Source organism: Egretta garzetta, unplaced genomic scaffold, assembly GCF_000687185.1.
Source record: "Egretta garzetta isolate BGI_Z169 unplaced genomic scaffold, ASM68718v1 C8446837, whole genome shotgun sequence".
Classification (NCBI taxonomy): domain Eukaryota; kingdom Metazoa; phylum Chordata; class Aves; order Pelecaniformes; family Ardeidae; genus Egretta; species Egretta garzetta.
Genome location: NW_009268535.1, coordinates 1 through 839, shown reverse-complemented (window position 1 = coordinate 839; position 839 = coordinate 1). Strand labels below are relative to the sequence as shown.

At 60.7% G+C, this 839-nt stretch overlaps 1 protein-coding gene across 1 annotated transcript; it reads right to left on the bottom strand.

The window, feature by feature from the left end:
* Positions 1–3: 3 nt before the first annotated feature.
* LOC104133942 (gap junction delta-2 protein-like) lies at positions 4–797 on the bottom strand (the record flags this gene model as incomplete). The annotated part of the gene is made up of 1 exon (XM_009647414.2): positions 4–797. A coding segment is annotated over one exon (794 nt), but the record flags the coding sequence as incomplete, so codon positions are not given.
* Between the last annotated feature and the right edge of the window lie 42 nt (positions 798–839).

Genomic DNA, 839 nt, shown 5'->3' with positions numbered 1-839 from the left:
TTTGCGACGGGCCTGAACCCCCCGGACGGCGGCTTTGACCTTGCGCCAACCCAAGTGGTTGAGTTCGGCCAAGTTGAGGAGGACGCAAACGCCGCTGACGGCGAACATGAAGACCAAGAAAACGGTTTTTTCGGTGGGTCGCGAAACGTAACATTCTACCTCCTTGACGCAAGGGTAACGGTCGCACTCAAAGATGGCCGGCACGTTGAATCCGTAGAGAAAATATTGCCCGGCGAGGAAACCGATCTCCAAGGCGTTACGGAAAACCACCTGGATGACGTAGAAGCGGGAAATTCCCTCTTGCCGTTTGGTTTTGGAGCTGCGGGGGGGGCGCGGCGGGGGGCCGGGTAGCTCCTTCGCCTCCAAGCAGTCAGGTTCTTCCTTGCACCCCGCGTCGGGGCTGGGGACCAACATCCCGTTGAGCGTCTTGGTCTTCTTGGCTTCGCGAGCGTCCCGTTCCAGGAGCGGGTAGAGGAAGGAGTAGCGGCGTTCCCGTTGCTTGGCCGACTGATGGACGGAGTAGGTGATGAAGCAGAGGCTGGGGGTGCAGACCAGGATGATCTGGAAGACCCAGTAGCGGATGTGGGAGATGGGGAAGGCCTTGTCGTAGCACGCCTGGTTGCAGCCCGGCTGCAGGGTGTTGCACATGAACATGGTCTGCTCGTCCTCGTACACCGTCTCTCCCACGATGGCCACGATCAGGATGCGGAAGATCACCACCACCGTCAGCAGGATCCTGCTCGAGAAGAGGGAAGGGAGGAGGTGGCACCACCCCAACCCAGACACGCAGGTCCTACCTGGGCCCCGACACCTGGGTTGGGCCTGGAGACCTTGGTCCT